Source organism: Serinus canaria, chromosome 17, assembly GCF_022539315.1.
Source record: "Serinus canaria isolate serCan28SL12 chromosome 17, serCan2020, whole genome shotgun sequence".
NCBI classification, from domain to species: Eukaryota; Metazoa; Chordata; class Aves; order Passeriformes; family Fringillidae; genus Serinus; species Serinus canaria.
The window spans coordinates 6,290,781-6,309,437 of record NC_066330.1 but is presented as its reverse complement, the minus strand read 5'-3'; the positions used below and the strand labels follow the sequence as shown (position 1 = coordinate 6,309,437).

Genomic DNA, 18,657 nt, shown 5'->3' with positions numbered 1-18,657 from the left:
AGGTTGTTACAGCTGTGAGATGCTCTGCTCTGTGGCATCCTCAGTGTGACATGGCTGGGCCTGGCTGTTCCCAGCAGCCAGAGGCCAAAAAAGCTCTGCCAGCAGCAGGAGCCAGGGCTGGAGGTGCAAATCCCTCTGCACAGCCTCTGAGAGTGGCTCTTGGGGTTTAACACCAGGAGCAGCTTGGGCTCACTGGCACTGGAGTGGCTGAATGTCACCAGAGCACAGACCCGGCCTCCCTGCAGGTCCCTGCCCTGCTGTGCTGGGGCCCTCTGGGCTCCAAGGAGGGACCACAAGGAACCAGGGTCAAGTTTGGCCTCTTTGCACCTCGGGAATTTGGTACCAATTGAGCTGCAGAGTGTTGCCACTTCCTTTTTTTTATATTTCTCTTCCCACATTGTCATTTAACTTGGGAGTGATGACAGGATTTGCTTTTTGTTAGTTCAGGAGTGTTTAAAATAAACCCAAAATGCCCAGAGGACACAGAGGGGTGTGCTCAGCTCTTTGGGCCAGGCTGGAATGGGCAAAGTTCACCCAAATTGCTCTGTGGTTCCAAATGGAGGGTGTGGAGGGCTCTGCCCTCTCCCCAGATCTCCCTGTGATCCCACAGCAGCCCCAGGAAGCCTCAAACCCCAGCACCCTGCAAAGCCCCCTAGAGAAGGGGCAGCTTTGGTGGAGATTAAAACACCCCAAGATCTGCTGTGGTTTTGTTTTTAAACACACCTGAATGCGTTTGCAATGATTTGTTTTTAATACAGCAGCGAGCTGTGAGCTTTGGGTGTTACTTGTGTTTGTTCCCTGTGGCAGAGGTGGGTGTTCAGTGGTGGGCACAGGCCCTGCTCTGCCCCCAGGGCAGCAAACATTGCCTGTTCTGTGCTGCTGCACAGCTGCACATATTGCAGGGGGCCTAGAGAGCTGGGATAACCCCTTGGTTTCACTAATTTTCTTTTTTTCTTTACTCTCAACAGGCCCTCAGCATCCTCTCTTAGGAAGGGCTCAGCCTGTGCCCTGCCTGTGAGCCTGGGGAATGAGCAGGAGGTTCAAGGTCGCAGGTGGTGAGAGCAGCCTCCCCTCTCCCCCTGAGCTCCTCCCTGAAGCACTCTCAGCAATGTTTCCATTCACCTTGCCCACAGAATGAAAGCACAGGCAGCAACTCACTAAGCAAATGAGCCCCTCCTATAATTCCATTTGCTTATGCTGCTTATTTTTCTCCTGCATAATTATTTTTAAAGGAAAATTTAATTTTGTTTAATGGGTACAAAGTTTAACACTTGGTAAGCTTTGTCTTCCACAGCCACCATCTGGTGAGTTTTTTTCCTGGATTTTTTTTTGTTTACTAATTATTTTTAAACCAGCCCAGTAAATTGTGTGTGGTTAAGAGGCACTTCTCATTAAGATGAAATACTTTGATCTTGTAGGATCATCTGTTTTTAAAGAGGTAATGATCTCCTGCATCTTTTTTTTAACCAATCTCAGTGGTGAGACCTGCCCAGGTGTGAACTGGGTGCAGCAATTAGAGCATTTATAAAAACAAAAAAAGGGGGGTCAGGAGAAGATCTCTGAGAGGGCACAACAGGGACCATTAAGAAGTAAGTGGCAAATCATCTCAGGAAAGGGAAACATTTAACCTGGTTATTTATTTATTTGGAAGTGCAGATGGTGTGGGGGGAATAAAAGGCTGCAAGAAGACCAAGAGTCAGGGGAATGCTATATATAGCTGTACAGCTGTTTCCTTCAGGTGTGATAACCCAGAAACACAGGATGATTAATTTTGAAAGTTGAAATGTATAGCGGATTCTGATTACATCTGAGTGTCTATAATTTAGCTACTTAGTAAAATTAACTTGACGTTTTTAGTGAGCTGTGAGGACAATAATGTGTGAAGAGACTGAAGAACAAGTTTGACTGCACGCTCTTCCCTTTCCTCCCCCCATTTTCCCCAATTCGCAGAGTTTATTTTTAACTTTTCCCGTTTTCCCCGGATCCAGAGGAATGGGGCTGGCTCCCCCTGCTGGCTCCGGGCTGAGCCTCTGCCGGGATGTCACAGCGGGAATTGCTCATTCCCAAAAACTCAGGGACACGGGGTGTGCAGGCTGGGCTCTGCTGGGCACAGAGCACCTCCCAGACACCAGGAATTAATCCCCAAAAATGCAGGGACATGAGGTGTGCAGGCTGGGCTCTGCTGGGCACAGAGATGCTCCCAGAAACCAGGAATTAATTCCAGGAAAACTCAGGGACAGGGGTTCTCTAGAACACAGAGCAACTCCCAGACACCAGGAATTAATTCCAGGAAAACTCAGGGGCACAGGCTCTGCAGGCTGGGCTCTGCTGGGCACAGAGCACCTCCAAACACCAGGAATAAATTCCCAAAAACTCAGGAGTTCTCTAGAGCACAGAGCACCTCCCAGACACTGGGAATTGATTCCAGGAAAATTCAGGGAGATGAGGCTGCAGGCTGGGCTCTGCAGGGCACAGACAGCAGGAATTAAATCCCAAAAACTCAGGGACAGGGGCTCTGCAGGGCACAGAGCACCTCCCAGACCATGACCCCTCCAGGCGGCTGTGGGACCCCCACAAATCCATTTGTGTGTTTCAGAGCAGGCCTGGGCTGGAAATCAAAGAGCAGGAGCCAGCAGGGACCATGGGAAGAGGCACCCTGGAAGTGCAAGGCTTTAGGGTGGCTTTGTCCAAAAAAACCCCACATGCACAGGGGCTGTGGGGAAGGAAGGGATGGGAGAGACCAGCCCCAGGGCAGAGAATCTGTGACACCTCCTGTGAGGAAGGGCTGGGAGCTGCTCAGCCTGCACAAGAGAAGGTTCTGGAGTGATCCAGTCGTGGCCTTCTTAGAACCAGAGGGGAGCAAAGAGAAAAAATGGGACAGAGACTCTTTACAAGGGCCTCAGGTGACAGGACAAAGGGAATGGCTTTAAACTGAGAGACAGGAGGATTACACTGGATATTAGGAAACATTTGTTCCCCATGAGGATGGGGAGGCTCTGGAAGCTGTGCAAGGGTCCCAGGCAAGGCTGGGCAGGGCTGGGAGCACCTTGGGGCAGAGGAGGGGTCCCTGGGATGGGATGGGATGGGATGGGATGGGATGGGATGAGATTCCAGGTCCTTTCCCCCCCTGTGCTGTGCAGGGAGCAGCCCCAGCTCAGGGCTGGGTGCAGTTCCAGCTCTCCCCACCCTCAGAGCACAAATTCAGAGTTTTGTGCAGCCCATGACAAAAGGACAAATACCACCCCAATGCTGTATTGGGATCTCCCAGTCCCAGTGTTTGGGTGCCAAGGGCAAATTTCCTTGTGCAGGGGGGATGCCATCAGCTAGAGGGGGAACAAACATCCTGTGTTGTACAAAACCAGTTCCATGAAGCCATGCTCCCAGCACAAACTCTGCTTTGGTAACCAAAAATCACTACAATTAAGCTCTTGTTAAAGTTAAACTGAACTATTTTCCCCGTTGACTTTGTGCCACTCAGGAAATAAATGATGGGATGTGGCTGCTTTGCTCAGTAATGCCCAAAGTCTGAGGTTTTAAACAAAATAACTCAAACCCATTTGTGATTATTTTTCATTTTAATTGTCTGACTCTAAGTAACATTTTCAGACACACCATCAATCTAAGTACCTAACACAAAGCCCAGCATCAGGCAGCTTCCAGAAGAACCTTCCAGAGATGGTTAAAATGCTTTAAAATATTTAACATTTTTTCACATTGCTACAAAACAATGACAACTGGCAGAGTATTTTTTTTTAACCTACATTCTTTTAGCAGGAGAGAAACAGTGGAAGGTGGATGACATTCTTGATTCTTTCAGGACCTGTTTGACTACAACAACAAATAGTTTTACAACATGGCAAGTACAAATATAAAATTTCAAATGTGCCAACTTTAAAAAAATCTGGATTTTTCCTCAATACCTGCAGTACCTTGCTTCTGTAATAAATATTAAAAACCATCTTTACATTACAGAAAATGTTAAATAAGTTATTTACCAAAAGGTGTCATTTTTTGTCCTTTTTTTTTTTTGGTCAAAGGCTGATTCCATTAAAATAGCTGAACAAACATTTTTTACATCAATAAATATTAAGGCAGCACAAAGCAAACAACACTCACAAAACCTGTCTCTGTTAGCAGAACTTTCTCCTTCAGAGAATCCTTTTTTTGCTGGTGTAGGAAGGTGATTTTTGATTCTCAGCTGGTGGGACCTGGTTAGAAAAGCAATAATTATAATTATTATCCAGTATTTTAATGCCCACAATTTGTCCCAACCCCATCCTGCTGCACAAGGATGTGCCAAGAGGAGTTCCTGTGTTCAGCAGATCTTCAAATTAAAGTGCTAAGACTTCTGTGAGCAGAAAGAGTTTTATTGTTTTATGTCATCACTTTGTAGCTCAGGTAGGGCTGAGAAGAGCACAGCAGTTGCAGAGGGAGATGCTGATGCTGATGGGGAGGAGGGAGAAGGGATGCATGGAAATAGTCAGAGGAAAATGTGAGGAGGGGCTGGGAATTGTACAATTATTGAGAGTGGAGGGCTGAGAGGGGAAGGGTGGGATTTCAGATTCAAGGAATGCACTGCATCCTTCAGGGAGAAAAGTCAGAAAAAGAGAAATCCAATCTGAGCAGGGACTCCTGCAACTCTCCCAGGGACTGAACTCCCTGCACCAGCAGAGAGCTGCTGCCAAAAGCTGCCCCTGTTGGGGGTGTGGGTAAGAAATAAAAGCACCAGCAGTGACTAAGACAGGCCCCAGGTTTTAACAAGGGTGTCCCTGCAGCAGGCAGGTTATCAGGCTGTGATCTCCTGGAAACGAACTGCTGGGAGATGATGACAGACATGAATATTAATCTGGGGAAAGCATCAGGAAGGAGAGGGTTTAGGTGTTTATGTGGTCACTCATAAAGCTCTTAATTCAGCCATCAAACACAGCAGGCTATTTATCACACTAAACTGCTGTCACCCAGGCTTGATTAGGTAGCAAACCCAAAGCAAATCAGACTAATTCTGCAAAATACTCCTGACACAGCACTGTGTGTTTCTGACTAGCAGAGACCAAGGAATTCAATACAAACAAAAATGTTCCTTACTTCCAGGTTTCCTCTAGCCTTCTTCAAGACATCATGTGTTAAAACCACTGGAAAGAAAGAGGAGATTAAAAAGATTAAAAAGAATACTGCAAGTCTTTCTAAATTCCCTGTATTTGTCTCATGACCATGAAATCATGTCTGAGCAGAGGATTCCCTCAGGACTGCAGCTCCAGAGCAGTGCCACCCCTGGAATGTCATTCCCTGCTGCTGGCCTGTGCTCCACAATCTGCTTTTCAAACCCAGGCATCCTGGAAGTGGTTTTGAAGCTTTTCTGCCACGCGAAACAGGGAAAGCTCAGCACTGCACGGACCCCCCAGATCTGCACAGCCCCTGCCATGCTCAGCCTTCCATCCAAGTCACACAGGAAGATTTTCTGTCCCTTTTAAGGGGAGATGCTGCATGGTCTAACTCCACTTTGATCCTTTAGTATCCTGCTTGGGCTGGGGAGGGCAGTTAGGAGGGGAGAAGAGGACAGATGGCAGAAGGAGTCAGTTCAAGGACAAAGCAACCTCTCTGTGCCATAGGGAAATCCAAGGGCAGTGGCCTGCCCTGAAGGGTTCCAGGTTTTCTCCATTCATCCCTCCCAGTCTGTTTCTGTGGGGCCAGCAGGAGACCTGGGAATGGAGGAGGGGTTGTTTCCAAACACAAGTGGTATTTAGAAATGTCAGGTTGAATATGTGAGTCTCTAATCTGTGTCAGTCCTGTAACTGCTGAAATGCACCACTCACAATCACCAATTTGATATTCCAGTCTCAAAAATAAACAATTTCACCATAATAAAGATTTTTCATTACAACAATAAGAAGCCAACAACTCCAAGGGTAGAGCTGTCATGAGATAATTACACCCCTGGCAGATTACTGCAATTTGGCACTGCTTTGTTCCATGCTCAGAGGTTCAGATGAGCTTTATAAGCAATGAGCTCTCTCACCAGAGAGAGCACACAGAAGACTCTGAGCCACAAGAATGTTCCAGTCTCTGCCTCTAAATATATTTAGGAATGTTCAGCTACATAACAGAGGGAACCTGAATATCCTCACTGGAGCAGGCAGGTAACAGGATGTGTGCAGAATGCAGGCAGGCAAGGTCACCCACTGCAGTGCTTTTCCCTTCTTGCTAGCAAAAGGAGAAGGGAAGAAATCTCAAAACCAAGGGGAAACAACCTGATAAAACCCAGCAGTTTCAGGTGGACCCTCAGTTCTGCTGTAGGCTTGGCCAGGAATTTGTGTACAGATGAGAATTAGAAACATTTCTGAAATTGCTCTTTTAAGACAAAGGCAACTCAACATCCATAATTCCCATAATCAATGAAACTTAGAGAAAATCACATCCAGGTCTCTTTGTGTGGCAGAGTGCTCACTGCTCAGAAGAGCTCTGCTAGTAAACTCATTTCACCTGGCAAACTAGATTTTTCTAAATCAAAACTCTTGAATTCAGCCAGTGATGAGAATTTGGAAGCTGTGCCACTGCTGGCACAGCTGCTGCTCTGCAAGCAGAGATTTGCATGACAGAGATTTCAGAAAATTCAGGTTTCATTTTCTCAGCACCTCACTCAGAGGAGGTTGAATGCCCTGAAAAAAAAGTGAGCAAATTTAGGGCCACAGGCACTGTTTGCTTTAGGGAAGTGTGGGTGGCTCAGTGATAACATTTTGGCTATAAGGGTAAAATCTGTTGATTTATACCCAGCCTAGCTCTGAAATGACTGAGATGACACTGGAACTGGACAAACCAGACCAGTCAATCTACCCCAGAGATATTATTTATAAAGACATAATGGAATGGCTTTGATTTTTACATGACAACCCCAAACTGAGCAATTTGGCTCTACAACCTGAACAAAACATCATTTATGACTTAATACACGTAATTTGTACACATATAATATAGCAATTTTGAAAGAAGTGACCAAACACCAGCCCATAAATGCCTGAAACAACAAAAATCTGCAGGCAGAAGATATATGGGCTTTAGATATAAAAATTACAGGCTGTGGAGCAAAATAACATTTATCACTCCACATTCCATTTAACTGACTTGAGTAACATATAATATTACAGATATTTCTATCACTTTGTATGGTGAGGAAAATTTTCCAGTCTAGATTAATTACTGATAACACAAGTGCCACTCCAGCAAGGACTAATGAGCCATTCAGTCCCACCACTTCAGAGGAGGCAAGAATGGATTTTTTTTTCATTTTATTTTTTTACAGAAGAAAATGAACTGCTCTTCCCACAGCACACACACTGCTGTAGCAGGGAGGTAAGAGCAGAGCTCCATCCAGATCTCTTCTGGTGAGTGATTAAAGCCTAAAGCAGCAGAGATGGATCTCTTCAAACAGACACCTGGCTTAACACAGCTACAACACTCCCTGTGTCTCACTTGTTTTCATGTTTCCAGATCATTTTCTAGTCATGGGCCACTAAGGGTAAAATATAATTCCATAGCATGCCCTATTTTTTCTTTCAAAAAAAATACTCATCCTGCACTTCTCAGCCTGGTGCAGAGCACTGACAGAGCTCCTTGCAGGGCAGTACCTCAGAAAATGTAAAAGCCTAATCTCACATTTATTAAGACTGAGGCAAAATCAGAATTTTCACAATGTCAAAACTTTGGCTGAAAATGTTTACAACAAACAGAAACTTTGCCTCTGTCCAGAGCTGCTGTAAAATAGAAACAGGAGTATCCAAAATGGGATAACCCAAGTAGGGATTAGTGACAGCTGATGGAGTGATACCTTATCAGTGGTTTGTGTAAAACCATGAACACTTCCCATGATATTCTCTACAGCCTTTTGCATTTGGGCAACTTCTACCCACTGGAATGAGCAGCTCAGCACAGCCTGAGCCTGTCTGTCACAGCTGGGGCACATGAGGGAACAGCAATTTTAAAGGTAGCCACAGCCTACAGAAATAAAATCAGAATCCCTGTGAAAGCACACACTCACACTGGTCAATGATGACTTTCTCCATGTTTTCCTTCAGCTGGTTTGTGGAGTGCAGGCGTTTCACTGTGCTGTGCAACTTCTTCTCTTGCTCAGACAGTTTCTTACGTAACCTAAATATTTCTGCTTTCATTCCTTCATCCTGGATTGAGAGAAGAAAGTAAGACATTAAACTACTGGCTAAAAGTACTTTCTACATTGGGAATTGCTCAATATTTTTGTGCAGGTCCCCTCAAGCTTCCTTGGAGTGCCAATACTCAGAGGAGGGAAGGATCACCACTGAGTCCTGTCCTTCCTCCTGCACATCCCCCATGACATGAGATTGTGTGATACAACTCCAGTTCTTAGCTGGAATTTAGAGCAAGTGATTTTTCTATTAGACTGAGGGAAGTCTATCAGCCTGGTGCCCATTTTTGTTCTGAACTGGAGAAGGTAAGGAAGGCCAGAGCCAAGGGATCAGTGCCAAGGGATCAGTGCCCTGGGTGCCAGGTTCAGAATTCCAGCTTCCTCCTTGTGCTCTGTTAATGGCTGATGCTGCCTCTGGCACAGGGCTAAAAGGCACTGGGACACTTTAACTGCAAAATTATTTGACAGTATCATTATTAAGGTTCAGTTTCCACCACCAATCCAGTCAGTGACTTGTAAAATGTGACTGTGAGAAGCCCTGGCACATCTGCCAGTGGCACTGATTTGGGTCCTTGTGCACATTTAAGCTTGGACCTTTTTTTCTTGTTGTGCCACTTGTTAAGTAATAAAACGTCTGGAATTTGCTCCCACTATTCATCTCTGCAGAAGAACTGATTACTCCTAACTCCTGTGGGGCTGCAGAGAAGGCACTGAACACTCAGAGTATTTTAGAATCCAAACTTCAATAGAGAGAGATTATTTCATATTCTGCATTTAAGACATCAGCAGCAATCCAATATCCTTAAGATCAGGGGTGTTGGATAAGAAACTCAAGAAAAAATTCAATTAGGCTCTAATTAAGAGCATCCTGGGAATTCAGACCCCCCCACACATGCAAGATCAGCCTGGCAGAAGTGACTGATCCAAAGGAAGGTTCAGATCAGTGACAGGAAAGCAGGAGATGCATCCCCCACACCCTGAAAGCCCTGTGGGGGTGAGAGATGTTCAATCCTTGCACTCCAGGCCAGCAGGAGCTGTCTGCATGTATTACACACTTGAGGATAAAAATGGAAGTACACACTCTTGCCAAGGCATCCCAAATCTGGAGCTGAAACATCAGGGAATGTACCAGACAGCAAATTTCACTCCCACTGCTTCTGTGATTTTATATATTTAGGGATGCTAAAAAATATCACCAAAAATGTGATGAAATTATATAGAAAATGTTTGTTTTCCCAAAGTTTGAGGGTTTTTTTCAGAAATATCCCGCTTCCCTTAAAAAACACATACAAAAACCTCAGTGAAATCACTTCAGATTTATTTTAAAGCAGGGTTTGAAACAGTTTCAATGCTGAGTGGTGGTATTCTGACAGCAGAGATATTTCATTCCTCATTTAGTTTACTTTCATGCATTTGCATAGTGCAATCCTTTTTAGTTAAAGTGTTATAAAACATGTCTTGGGGTTTTGTCACACTTTTACAAAAGCTTCTTCTTTTACCACTTTGGCATCAAGAACATAAAGGAAAATGTAGCTGAGATTACATCAAAGTTGCTGATGTTTCTCTTCTTACCAACACACAGAGAATCCAATTGAATTTGGTTCCAGTCACAGGGAGCCCAAACCTTTTCTTGTTGAGGTGGAGCTTTTGGATTTCCTGGATCTCATGTAACAGGATTAGAGATTCCATTTTTTATTGCAAAGGATGCTGTAAATGAACACCTGGCCATGCAACATCACCAGGACATGCCTTACACTAAATCCATGGGGCTGGAGACTGGGGGCATGATTCTCCAAAATGACACATCTGTAACTGCTGCATCTTCCTGGAGACATTCCCAAAGGCCAAACACCCACCCCAAACCCCCAGGCAAGCCCAGCAGTACCTGAATGCCCTGAGCTGTGCCATGAGCAGCTTTCAGGGGAAGGGAAACTCTCCAGAGAAGCTTCAGGGAACGTGCAGCCTCTTCCAAAATCTGCTGTACTGTGTGAGTGCTCATGGAGAGGCCATGCAGGGATGCCTGTTCTGGTACCTGCACCACAGGATTAGAGACATTTTATATTTTATACTTCAACCATTATGAAAATGTAATCTTAATTAATGGGTTTAATCCAGCTGCTGTGATTTCATATTGAAGATAATGTACACAGCCATTGTGTGCCATAAAAACTAATCTGTTAGTTAACAAAGGCTGCTGAATTATGCATTATCTGAGAATTTCAGTGAGGGAGGGGATTTATCCTAATCAATAACCATGATTAACAATAGATTATATTTACTAGATTTGCTATGCCACATGGTAACACTTGGCAACTCTCTTCTTTCTTCATTTGCATTTTGTGTCACGTTATTTGAAAGTCAATGATTACAGACATCAATTTAAGCAATATAGATGTTTCTTCCTTAGCAGACCCTTTAAACTCTTCCATTTAATGCTAAAATAACTATCAGGGTACACATAAAATGTTTTCCTCTGCTGACAGATGAGAAACCAAATGGAAGAAATTGCATAAATGTGAAATAAAGGAGGGAAAGAATGTGAGGGGAGCAAATGGATTACCAAAGCAGTGGTGCTACAGCAGGGGGAAGGGTAATGAAAAAAAACCATTTGCAGTTCCTGCCCCATGCAGGATCCAATCTGAATATTTATTCAGCATTGTTATCAAACCAGAATCCTCCTGTCACATAAAATATCCCATTTGCTAAGTAGTCTGAAACTTCAGTGATGTAAGGCTTGATAGGAAACTGCAAATTGTGAAACTTGCTGCTTTTATCTTTACACCAACAAAACAAGTTAAAAACTTAGAGAGATCACTTTTCCAGTCATTATCAGTATGTTAACTAGGTCATTGGGAAATATATGATACTTCAGAGAGTCTTAAGTGTCATTCAGGCATCATTTGACTGCGTGAGCACACATGTGATATCACAAAAAGAATTTCAGAATTGTTGCAGACTGTACCTTCAACAGCTTCACTAATTATAACTGCAAAAATAAGTAGCACGAATTTATCCCTGCAGTTAAGACCTTCTGTTTTCCAAAGAGCAGTAAGCATGTTTTTTACAGCATTTATATTATCATAAAATCATAGGGGTGAAAAGGACCTTCATTAGACACTGAGTTTCCTTTCCCTCTCCAAGGCAGGAAAGCATTAAGTGGAATTTTTGAAACATTGGCATAATCCGTCCTCAAAATTGCCTCCAGTCAGTGTCTCTGAGCACCCTCCATGCCAGTGGTTCATTATTTTGACCACTGGCTGCTGTTTTCCATGCCTGATCCAGGCCCTTCCTGCTGGGGTTTAAGTTTCTTAGCTCCTTATTAGATGCCACAGATGTGCACAGATTCTTCCTTCCCTTTAATTAAAGCTTGTAGGCAAATGTGTCTTTTCAAACCACCCCAAACATGCCATCATTAACTCTGCCCAAAAATTAATATTACATAAGAGAAAATTAGCAGAAGTAAGCACTGACTAGTTCTCCTATTCTAGACAAAAAGAAGTGAGGTTATTCAAGACAAAATAAACATTTTATTGGTTAAGCATCCTTAAGACTGCAGCAAGAGCACCATGAGTGCTAACACTGTCAGAGAAGGAAGAAAGGATGATACTCTGAGCCCTAGAAGACAGTATTTGAACATTAATGAAATATTCAAGTTTTTGGACTAGTCTATGATGTTGTTAAATGTTAACTGATAACCAGGAAGTGGAAAAATATTAAAAAATCTTCCCTGAAATATGAATGTAATATGAACCAAGGCTCATCAGCATACATCAATCTTTAATATACAGATATAACCTGGTGTTACTAAAAGGCTGAATTTAACTAAGGGGAGAACTTTATCAGCTCTGTATCACATTTCTTTTAATTGTCTCATATTTCCTGGGTTTATCTCAAGCCTTCATTATATGAAAATCCTAATTCTTTTTATTCTTTATTCTTTTACACACCCCTAGTTTAAACCCTCTCTACAGCATTTTAGATTTTTACCTGGGGTTTTCTGCTGCTGCTTTTGTTTGGCTTTTTTATCATTCCCAGCACAACAAATACTGATTTCCATGGCAAAACCAAGCAGTTTTACCTCATTTAAAGCCAAAACTGAAAGTGAGATTGCTTAAAGGCCTAGAATTAACTACCTCAGAATCCCACTGAGTCCATCTAGACAATGACTGTGCCAAGCCTGAGGCATCCTGAGTTATTCAGTCAGTTCTTCCCTTCACACCACTTTGTGGCTCTGGGTAAAAATCCACCCTCCTTCAGAGGATTTCAGTGCTCACCTGTGGGAACCCAGGGCACAGGGAATATTTCTGTCTGCTCTGGGGTGCCCTGACCCCCAGGGCAGCACTGACTTTGACCCTCATTAATGGAGAAAGTTTCCCAGACTTCAAGACAGACTGGAATCCACAAAAGTGTGGAAGAGATTATAGAGAGAGCAGTGCAGGTGTGTCACTGGGTGAGAAATTGAGGGTTTGGGATTTTTAGTATGGTGTGGATGGAAGCAAGAAGGAGGGCACAGGGTGTTGTCCTGGGCTTCTTCTTTCTTCGTCTTGGATTTGGGTGGCATTTTGTAATTGGGCAGGAAAGTTCTCATTGTGGGCTCTGTGGGATCAGTTATTGGGTTCAAAGAGGAAATAATCCAGGTGTCAGCTCTTAATGGGATAGTTTAGTCTTAAAAGACCTTGTACCAAGAGACTGTTGGTCATTTTGTGCTTTCTAATGAAAAGCTGCCAAACTCTCAGTTGTCAGTCTGTTCCACTGATAAGAAATAACAAACACCTGAGTCCCAACACCAACTGCCATCTCAAGTGCCTTCAATCCAAACCCAGAGAAACCCACACTCACCTTCCCTCCAGGCTCCTGCAGCTTGGTGCCAGAGATGTCTCTGAGAGCCCTCTCCATGTGTGCCAGCACCTGCTGTCCCTCTGAGATGTGTTTCCTCAGGGCATCGTAGTCCTCGATGAGGCCGAGCACGTGCCGCCCGCTCCTGTCCGCCCACATCCGATGGCCGGGCACCAGGCGTGGGGTGCACGTCCTGCTGGAGCCCGAGCTGCTGCTGCACAGGGAGGCACTGTCCACATCCCCCCCAGGGGCTGCCTGAGTACCTGGGACAGGAAAATCAGGTTGTTTTTTTAATCCTCATACCAAAAAAAATTTAGTTTTGTTCTCGACTGGTGTTGAACGGGGCTGGGTGTACCTGTGTTCTCTGCTGGAATGCTGGGTTTGTTCTGCTCACCAATGTTTCTCCTGGCAGCAGGGCAGGTGCAGAGATTTTCTACATATAAAAAGGGAGAAGGAAAGCTGTGTTATTAGATTTAAAAAAACCCCTCCCAGCTTTCAGTTCTTTTATTGTTGATGCTATACTGGGCCTCTGGAAGCAGGGAAAACCAGCTGATTTTTCTAGTGCCATGCCATGGATCTTCCAGTATTTACCTACTTTTATACCTGAGCATCTATCCAAATTCTAGGTATCTCCCAAAATCAAACCATAGTTAAAAAATTTAAAATGCATACCGATGAACATATTTTATTAACAAATATATGCTTCCTATTAACTCCACAAGAAGTAGGACACTTTTTTCAGCTGCACCAGATTAAAGATTGTCTCTATATTCCTCCTTCAGAACTTCCACTTTCCCTAAGCCCCTGGGAGAAAAGCACATCTGAAAAACTCAGCTGCTGACATTGCAAGGAATCTTTCTGGTCCGTGTGGTTTTATCTGGATGTATGGAAAGCTTTTATTGTGCAGAGCACTTTAAGGAGGAAGATTCAAGTGCCCTCTGTATCCCACGTACATCAATACTGGAACAATAACCTAACCCTGGGTGTAAACATTACACTTCCCTTTATTTGCTAAAACAGCATCACTTAACAGTGATTGAAATAAAGGTAAAACATTCCTCAAGGGCAAAGAGGGGACAACTGATTTATCCAGAGCCCATTTAGTGCACTTATTGATCATTCCTGAGTAATACACAGTCACCCTTAGCAAACACTACAGAGCTCAGCAGTGAAAAAGGAACCCCCCAGGTGAGCAGAATTTATGGCAATTTACTGCAGGCATCCTCCCAGCCCAGAGACTCTGCTTTGCTTGGATGCAAAGGAAGCACCAGCTGCTCTAGGACAGTGCAGAGTGCATTTGACATCCTGCTCTAACAGCAGAGGGATTTGAGGAGGGCTGCTGATGTTTAAGGGTTGTGCAGTAGCCAAAAGCACACAGAGCACAGTACCATCCAGTCCTGCACAGGGCTGAGAGCCTGCCTTCAACACACAGTTGATATTGACAGCTGACACTGGGCCCACTTCCTCTCTCTTCCCTTTGGAAAGCTGTTCCTCTAATTTTTCATGCAAAGATTTGTTGGTGTCTATGCTCCTCTCCAGCTGCACTCGCAGGCTCTGGATCTCAGCCAGCAGTTCCTGTAAATCCAGTGGATTCTTCTGATCTTTCTGGAATTCTTCTGAGGCATCACATCTGGGATCTGAGGCAATTTCAAAAGAAACACAAACATCTTTAACAATTAAAAAAATAATAACCACCAGAACACTCAGCAAGTAAGTTATAGCCAGTGCTATCCTCAATATTAAGAATTAACTACAAAGAGCATTAAGATAATGGTTTGACAAAAAAAAAAAAAAAAGCATGTCTTAATTGCTTCTACTCTTGAAAGATTTAAAGGGCTGAAAATGTTTTTTACTTTGTCCATAAAAGCTACTATGTCTCATGCCAAAAGCTAAAAAATTAGATAAAAGGAGAATGAAAAGGATTTAGAAAATGTGAAGTGCAGGAATGCACAGTCTGGGGAAAGGAAAGGAGAATATCAGAGTGTGGAGGAGGGATGGAGTAGAATTGGGAGTTTAATTTTATACACTGAAGGAAAAAGAAAACAGTGATCACCTGGCAACCAAAGGAACAAATCTGAACCTGAGAAAAGCAAGGGCTGTGTTTGCCTGCTCACAGAAAGAGATCAGTACACAAACAACTCCATGCATTCTCTCCTGCTGAAATCCAGCTGTCCAGGGTGTTCTCCAGACAGTGGGCAGGGGCTCAGCTGCATGAGGAGGGTGCTGCCACTCTCTAATGACATCAGGAGCTCTGCAGGGAGAATCCCTTCCACCCCTGAGCCAGCTCTGCCTCAAAGCCTCCTGCCTACAGGGCTCTTCTGCTGCAGTCAGGCAGCAAAACCAGTGGCAGCAGAGCATAACATGGAGCAGCAGGGAGAAAAAAATCGACTTTTAAGAACTTCCAGTGGGAAATTTGCTGGATGTGGTAGGGGCTTTTCAGCACTGAAAGCATCCCACTCTTCACCTCAGCACACCAACAGCTACATGGTGGCACAGCTCCTTCCAAGGGGGAGGGAGAACTCAGGTGAGCTCCAGTCCTCCTCTCACTTTCAGTGACAGCAAAGTGGACATGAAATTATTAAACACCTAATTCAGAAAGCAGTGCCAGCACTTCTTCCAGCCCCAGGGAGAAGCCTCTCCCCCCATCTTCAGCCAAGAGAAAGCAGAAGCTACCTGGGTAAGCAGGACCTTCAAGGATACAGCATCAGGATTTTAGAAGACAAGAAAATATCTAAGATCCCCAGGAAACTCATCCAGCCTGAGACACTAAGTCTTCAATTCTGGTTTTTAGCTTAGCTAAAAAGATAAAGGAAACTTGGGGGTGTCTGGTGAACATCTGACACACCTCAGGCCTGCAGCCACCCCAGGGAGAAAGCATCTGAGCAGCAGGCTGTCAGCTCTCTTTGCAGAGCAGACACAAGCAGGAGCAAAGGAGCAGTGACCCAGCCCTCCTGGCCTTTGTCAAGGGCAGGTTCAGAGGGAAGAGGAGCAAGGGCAAAGGGCACAGAGCCAACTGTGCATTTGTACCTGTCCCCTTCCTTCTTGCTTCTTCCAGCTTCTCATACACCTTGATCTCAGTCCGCAGCGACTGCAGCAACTTCTCATTCTCAGAGATCTGATGCTGCTTTACATTAATTTCTGTTTGTAACCTGTTAAGTCCCAATAAACAGCTGAGTTAAATTCTGATGGTTTTTTTCAAAATCTAAAATCCATTCTTCTTTCCCTCTCCAATTCTTCCCTTGCCTTTTGAATATATCCAAGCCCCCCATTAATATTAATGGCTGTGACTAAACAGATGCCTGTCACACTGACAGCTTCTTCTCTAAATGAATTTATAAATGTGGACACAATCAATACCTGTTCAGTTCATTGCGACTGCTGTAAATTTGACATGTCAGGTATCTGATCTCATCTTCCTTTTGGCAAATTTGTTTTTGCAACTTTTCGTTTTCTTTCTTCATGCATTCATGGTCCTCATGAAGATGCTCAATGACTGCATTCTTCTTAGAAAGAGATTCTCTTAACTTTTCATTTTCCTTCTGTTTATCTGAAACAAGAGGAAACACATTGTGTCTGCAATGCCCACAATGCACTAAGGGTATGATTTTTAACTAAATCAGCTTTTTCAAAGACTATCCAGCTGCTACTCCATTATTGCTAATCCCAGCTTGAATGCTTATGGTTGAGCATGGAATTTCAGGGGTGCAAAGAATGGTTAAGTCAATTTAATGAGTGGACTGTGAATATTTTGTTGTTTTCTGATCTGGGATGAGTTGCAAACTACTCCTGTAAAGAACAGTTTACATTTTTACCTCTAGATCCTTTTGCTAGCATTGCATTCAGAGCTTGATTTTGCTTCCTCAGGAAATGTATTTCAGAAGTCAGGGAATTATGCTGCTCTGAGCCATGGATAAAAATGTTTGCAGAACCTATAAATATATACATAAAAGATGATTTATGAGTCATCTCTAGGTCATTAAAGATTAAACTTTCCAGACAAGAACAATTTAAAAAATTGCAGAAAAACATGCTATAAAAGCTATTTCTCCCCTATATATTTTGAAGGTTATCACTACAGGCTAAAAGGCAGCTCAGGTTAATGCCAAGTAATCCAAAGCCCTGTGCAGCACAAGTGCCTCTCATTGCTGGGCAACCATTACTAAAATTGCAGAATTATCCCTGGCAGTCTTTACCTATCAGCTAAAATCCCAACAGGATAAAATGCAGGAGTATTTTGTGACACTGCCATGATTTGAAAAGAAAACTGTAGGAGGGTTTACCATGTATTTCAGTCTTGCTCTGCTCACACTCCATTGTATTTAGTGAGAGAACAATGGGATTCTACCAGCTAATCCACAGGGGTTAATGCAGGGAGGCTTGTAAACAGTCTGGTGAGAGATCTCTTACCACACAAGCAAGAGCACAAGGCTGGAGTCACTGTCCTGGCCTCAGATTACAAACTCAGAGCCCATTTATGATCACAGGGATGAAGATTTATCCCTCTTAAATCCGTGTTTCTAACATTTAGATAAATAAGCCAGTCTTGATCACCCATCAGCAGCCATGGGGAGGAACAGGCCCCTCCAGAGCTCAACTCAGCCTGTCTCCCCTCTCCTCACATCTGTGAGGATGAGATCCCTGTCCTCCAAGGGCTGGATTTCCCTCCAGAGCCTCCACGAGAAGCTCTGGCTAACTGGCAGGAAGGAAATGTCTGACTTTGACAAACACAAGGGTGATGAATCCTGCTCTGAGGACTTTACTGCACTAGGCAAGTGACTCTAAGTGTTAAATCCTGTCCCCAGCCAGTGAAAGGCCAGCCCAGACAACCCTGAGTGCACTGCACTGGTGCTAGTCACTCCCAGTGATGTGCACTGGGGCAGCACAGCCTGCAAAGTGCCACCTCCCACTCTCAAGGTGCTGCCTCTGAAATGCAAGTCAAGTCATTGTTATTGCCCTTTGTGACCTTCTCATGGTCACTGAAACACTTCAGGACCCACCAGAATTAAAAGCATTTTTCATCTGATTGGTTATCCCAGTATCTCCCAGACTTTAAAGCCTGAGATAAGTACATGAGTGTCAACTATTTGGTTAATAGAGAAATAACCAGCTGGCAGAAAAAATTAGCTGAATGTATGAGGAGGATGCATTTCAGCTCTGGCAGTTCAATTCAATTTGATGTGCAGCACTTCCTCTGAGTAATCTCATTTTATTGTAATCCCAATTGAAGCTTTTACCCACTACCTAACTGGGATGTAGTGTGCCATGATATGAACCTCTTGTCACTGCTGAAAGACTCAAAGGCTCTGGAAGCCTGGCACTAATGGCATTTCACTATCTATATGTTAAAGAGTTGAGGCAGCTATGTGAACTCAAAAGGCTTTCTCCTTTCAGACTCTAACAAAGCAATCCAAGTTGAAGTGGCAAGGCTTGATGGTCTCATCTTGATTCTAATTTAATTTATTGCCCATCACCCAGCTTTATCCTATTTGAAAAGTTATGCTCTTGCAGTTCTACTGAAAGGCTTTAGAATATAACTATTGGTTATCTTACATAATAAGGGATAATGTAGAGCCAGTGGTAATAGGGCCACAATCCCACAATTTGACCCACTATTGAGACTGCTACTTCTGTGCAGAGCCCTGCTGACATCAATTACTCTCTCCACA

At 43.9% G+C, this 18,657-nt stretch overlaps 1 protein-coding gene across 5 annotated transcripts in view; it reads right to left on the bottom strand.

The window, feature by feature from the left end:
• Positions 1–3,547: 3,547 nt before the first annotated feature.
• The window catches only part of CDK5RAP2 (CDK5 regulatory subunit associated protein 2), a 69,909-nt gene continuing 54,799 nt past the window's right edge, over positions 3,548–18,657 (bottom strand). For 4 of the 5 annotated variants that reach the window (XM_030231988.2, XM_030231989.2, XM_030231990.2 and 1 more), the window contains 10 exons: positions 16,804–16,920; positions 16,349–16,538; positions 16,019–16,140; positions 14,380–14,628; positions 13,347–13,424; positions 12,995–13,254; positions 10,041–10,187; positions 8,033–8,171; positions 5,086–5,132; positions 3,549–4,208 (listed from right to left, as the gene is read on the bottom strand). In XM_030231988.2, the coding sequence (XP_030087848.2) occupies positions 4,149–4,208; positions 5,086–5,132; positions 8,033–8,171; positions 10,041–10,187; positions 12,995–13,254; positions 13,347–13,424; positions 14,380–14,628; positions 16,019–16,140; positions 16,349–16,538; positions 16,804–16,920 (1,409 nt within the window). In that variant the 3' untranslated portion in view covers positions 3,549–4,148. Of the gene's footprint in view, positions 4,209–5,085; positions 5,133–8,032; positions 8,172–10,040; positions 10,188–12,994; positions 13,255–13,346; positions 13,425–14,379; positions 14,629–16,018; positions 16,141–16,348; positions 16,539–16,803; positions 16,921–18,657 lie in introns of all 5 variants that reach the window. The other variant, XM_050980968.1, reaches the window with a different exon arrangement.